General features: G+C 40.2%; 1 protein-coding gene across 1 annotated transcript; it reads right to left on the bottom strand.

Annotated features, from left to right (window-relative positions):
* Positions 1 to 205: 205 nt before the first annotated feature.
* On the bottom strand, positions 206 to 2,076 carry LOC118485053 (secreted RxLR effector protein 161-like). Its single transcript, XM_035981284.1, has 2 exons — positions 1,520 to 2,076; positions 206 to 209 (listed from the first exon to the last, which is right to left on the bottom strand). The coding sequence occupies exons 1-2, from the start codon at positions 2,074 to 2,076 to the stop codon at positions 206 to 208; spliced, it is 561 nt and encodes a 186-aa protein (XP_035837177.1).
* Between the last annotated feature and the right edge of the window lie 3,021 nt (positions 2,077 to 5,097).

Below are 5,097 nucleotides of genomic sequence, written 5' to 3'. Positions count from 1 at the left end.
TGTCCTTGGACGACCTCGGTATCTTACCAACACTATACTACATCCACGATGGGTGCACTTGCCTATATGTGTGTTTATTGTTTGTAAATATCGTGTTTTATAAATTTAAAACTTGGCTAAAAAGTGTAAAAAGGGCTTAAAATATATACCTAAAACATAACACACTTCACGCACATCATCTAGCAAGACCATAAGATGATCCATATCAACTACATGAGTAAACAATAACCAACAAGCATCACAACACATGAATATCATGATTTCTTAGTCATTTCAACACTACTTCATCACCAAGTTAGTTTATGTTCAAGACTTTGTTTATGGTCTTTAGTGTTTCTTGAGATTTCATCATACTTTAACTATTAACCATCAAAAACATGAAGTGGATGAAGATTCAAGAGACTTACCACCAGCTCAAGGCTAGGGGAGTTCAAGTGATTAAATGTGGTGGTTAAAAGAAGATAAGAGAGGTCCTTGAGCTTCCGAACACACCGAGCTTAGTTGTTTGCACTTTAACACCTATGTATGCTTGTGGATTGGATGAAAGAGCTTGAATGATGGTGATGGTGGTTGTGCTTGGGGTCGGCCGAAACAAGGAAGAAGGAGAGGAGAGAAGTTTGTTGTTGATGAAGATGATTATGAGAATGTGATGGTCTTGTGGTTAAATTTATAATCTTTCCAACACTTAATTACCCGTTAGTTAAAATGTCCCCTAAGTACATTGCATATATAATAAACAAATGGAGGAAAATCAAGGGTGGGGTACACCCTTGAAACCATGGTTTCAACTATTAGTTAGTGATTCAGTTGGAAATCAAGTGATTAGTTAGTGTCTTATGGTATGTTATGCAATATATAGTGTGTTAGGGTGTTCAGGTACCATAACTAGCTTAGAAAAATAAAAAAAATGTGTTTGACAATATTTTTGTGTTCCGGCTAATGTCCAGTTGTTTGGTTTGATACTGTCCCGTAAAGTGCTTAATTAATCCGTAAGGTGTCTTTTATAATACTTTTTATGACACTTTTAATTCCCGACACTTTGGAAAGTATACAGGACCATTTTGTAAAGTTTTTGCACATTACTAGCATAGTTAAATGCTGAATTTTGTTATTAAGTGCAGAATTCTGCATTTAGTGTGTGTTTTAGGCACTTCCTGGCACTATAACTATCACTTAGTGACGCAGTTTTATGGTCCTCACCTCCCTACACTCCCTACTAGTGTAGTACCTTGTCTCTGGCTCATACTGGCCTCAAAAACATTGTCTGTCTAGGTGCTGGCATTGTCAGCATGTTTTCTGGGTTATCCACTCACTGTGCTAACTGTGCTTTGTGCATCAAGTTCGTCACTAAAGTTTGTGTGTAATAAATGGAGTGACAGTATGAAATGTGATGCATATGTATGTATGTAAAAGAAATCAGAAAGCAGTTTAATCACAGTTGTAATCAAGCACAGTTATTAAGCACAAATTAAATATTAATTAATTGTACGGATACCTGTAATTGTGAGGGTTGTCACACATCAGTGCTCTCATTTCCCCAAACTTTATTCGTGGCAGCGCTTTAGTCAAGATATCAGCTTTCTGCAGCTCCCCACTAACATATTGCACTTGAATCTTGCCACGCTCTATACATTCCCGTATGAAATGATATTTGGTGTCAATATGTTTACTTCGGCCGTGAAATACAGGGTTCCTCATCAAGGCTATAGCTGACTCATTATCCACCAACAATTTCACTTGTTGAGCCTTTTCACGAGTTAAATCACAAATCAGATTTCGTAACCACAAGGCTTGGCACGCAGCTGATGTTGCTGCCATAAATTCAGCTTCACAAGAGCTCAAAGCTACAATTTGCTGTTTCTGTGAAGCCAATTTGATCAGATTGTTAGAGAAATAAAACACAATACCTGTGGTTGCTCTTCCGTCTTCGACATTTAACCCCTGGCTACTATCGCTATAACCCAATAATTCTCCTTTACCACCCTTCCGGTATTGCAGACCATAATCAATAGACCCTTTAACATACCTTAACACCTGCTTCAGTGCTGAAAAATGACTTTGTTTTGGTCTTTCCATGAACCTGCTTAGAACCCCAGTTGAATAACCCAAATGGGTTGTGTGTGAATCAAATAGCGGAGACTACCAATAAGACGACGGTACTCCGTTGGGTTTACATCTTCGCCACACTCGTCCTTTGTGAACTTTACTTTCGGTTCCATCGGCCACTTTGATGGATTGCAATCGAACATGCCAGCTGACTTTAATATTTTTTTCGCATAACCGGACTGTTTCAGAGTGATCCCTTCTTTCTTTTGCTCTACTTCGATGCAAAGATAATAGGACAACAGTCCCAAATCGGTCATCTTAAACACCTTCATCATATGATCTTTAAAGTTTTGAATCATCTTCTCACATGACCCAGTCACAATCAAGTCATCTACATAAACACCAACAATGAGTAAAGAATTGGATTGCTTACTTTTATACATGGCTTGTTCCTGAGCACACTTGCTAAAACCTAGATCCTTTAGAGCTTTGTCGAGCCGTGCATTCCATGCCCTCGAAGCTTGTCTAAGCCCATACAGTGCTTTCTTGAGCTTGTACACCTTTTGCTCCCCTCCTTTCACAATAAAACCCTCTGGTTGTGTGAAGTAAACTTCCTCTGCTAATTCGCCATTTAGAAAGGCAGATTTGACATCGAGGTGATGTACAAACCACCCTTCTTTTGCAGCTAACGCCAATAAAAATCTTATCGTCTCCAATCTCGCCACCGGCGCAAACACTTCATCGAAATCGATCCCCCTCCGTTGCACATACCCCTTTGCAACTAGACGAGCCTTACACTTTGTGACCTGTCCACTTGCATCTTTCTTCAACTTATAAACCCACTTCAAGCCTATGGCTTTGTGACCTACAGGTAGGTCAACCAACAACCATGTTTGGTTTTTTTCAATTGATCTTACCTCAGATTTCATCGCCTCCCTCCAATCATTATAATTTGTTGCTTCAATATAGGTCGTTGGTTCATTATTAACCAACAACAATTCATCTGCTTCGATTGGCTCTGTTCTCTCGTAAACATCATACGTTGATGTGGAGTGTCATCATACGTTGAGTTTGAAATCAAACCACCAGAACTGGAATTTTCTGATGAGATCGATACCGAATTGGTTGAATTCCCCATTTCTTGTTGTGTACTTGCTGAACCAAATAAAGAAGGAGATAAAATAGAGTTAGCTGGAGTCAAGGGATTTTGACTCCTTTCTCCACCACTCAATTGAGATTGAGCTGATTGGGTAGGCCCATTTGTCTCTTGCACAAGTACATTAGCCCAGTTTGAGTGAGATGTGGGCTCCCTAATTATGGTCTCCTTCCAAGCCCACTTCTTCTTCTCATCAAACTCTATGTCCCCATATCCCAAATTCAACAAAATGTCAGTCGTTGCTTCAGACTCAACACCGCCGAAAGATGTCAGTTCCGTGTCACTTCAAATCCCGACTCTAACCGCGACGAATTATACCACATGGGCCATCAAGATGGAGGCTGTGATGGATGCTCAAGGTTTATGGGAATCTGTCGAACCGGTAGACGGAATTGCAGTCGACGAGAAGAAGAACAAAACTGCAAGAGCATTTATCTTTCAAGCGATTCCGGAGGACGTCTTGTTGCAGGTGGCAAAGAAAAAGACGGCTAAGGAGATCTGGGAATCGTTGAAGACGAGATATGTTGGTGCCGCTCGCGTGCAAAAGGCACGGTTACATACTCTTACAAGTGAGTTTGAAAAGATGAAGATGAAAGATGGTGAGTCGATTGACGAGTTCGCGGGAAGATTGAGTGGGTTGGCTTCGAAGTATAACAGTGTCGGTTCTACACTTGAAGATGAAAAATTGGTGAGAAAGTTGCTGGATGGGGTCCCAGATATGTATCTTTAACTTGTTGCCTCTATGGAGCAATATTCGGATGTGGAGACGATACCGTTTGAAGAGGCCGTTGGGTGGTTGAAAGCGTATGAGGACAGGTTGAAGTTAAGGCAAGGGGGTGCCGGACTGCCGGTTGTGAAAGTGGGTTGCTACTCACCAAGTCTGATTTTCATATGAATCAGAAATCACCGGGAAAAACTCATTTGACAGGAGGTCGTGGCCGAGGTTGGAACGGTGATAGAGGAGGAAGAAATGGTGGTAGGGGTAGAGGCTCGAGTAGAGGAAGAGGTGGACGCTGGGGTGGCGGTTCACACCAGGAGACTCAAAACACCTACAGGAAACCAAAAGACAAGAAACACATAAAGTGTTTCAAATGTGATCAAACCGGTCACTACGCTTCGGAATGTGAAACAAGGAAAACACTCCCACGATTAGCTAATGGGTTAACTACCCATCACTTAAACATCCCTTTTACCCGGTCCATTACGTTTGCTGAGTTAAGTCTGACTTGGTCAACATTATATAATACTTTCCCCCTTAATGTTGACTCGGGTCTCCAAGGTCTTCAACACCCATCAGTGCTCTCATACCAAGTGTTGGTATTCAAAATGTCACAGCAATGTAAAACAGGAAAATAATAAACAAACTTTTGGGGCAATTTTCTAGGTTTATATTGATAAACTGAAAGGAACTTCGAAACAAACAAAACTTGCAGAAAGGAAAAAACTGAAACAAACTTCAAGGCTACTCTCTTAGCTTCTACTGCCTATCTCTAGCTTTATTAAAAAAAAAGAAATTGCAAGTACTGAAAATAAGGAAAACACTCCCACGATTAGCTAATGGGTTAACTACCCATCACTTAAACATCCCTTTTACCCAGTCCATTACGTTTGCTGAGTCAAGTCTGACTTGGTCAACATTATATAATAGTACAATAGTTTCTTAACACTCTAGATACATTGCTTCGTTGTATTTTGAGAGGCAATTTGCCGAACACACATAACAAGTAAAAAAAGCCCAAGGAAATAAAATTGCTTTAAGGACATAAATTCCTCACCATAAAATAACTAGTAGTAGCCTGATTTCAATAACCTTGAAATAACAGTTTTAAGCAATTTAGCAAACACAACAAAAAGAATCCGCAACAAATGTCTTGCGACAGAGTGAAGCTAGAACT

Source organism: Helianthus annuus, chromosome 12 (assembly GCF_002127325.2).
Source record: "Helianthus annuus cultivar XRQ/B chromosome 12, HanXRQr2.0-SUNRISE, whole genome shotgun sequence".
Classification (NCBI taxonomy): domain Eukaryota; kingdom Viridiplantae; phylum Streptophyta; class Magnoliopsida; order Asterales; family Asteraceae; genus Helianthus; species Helianthus annuus.
The sequence above is the reverse complement of the archived record's forward strand: the minus strand, read 5'-3'. Positions and strand labels throughout refer to the sequence as shown.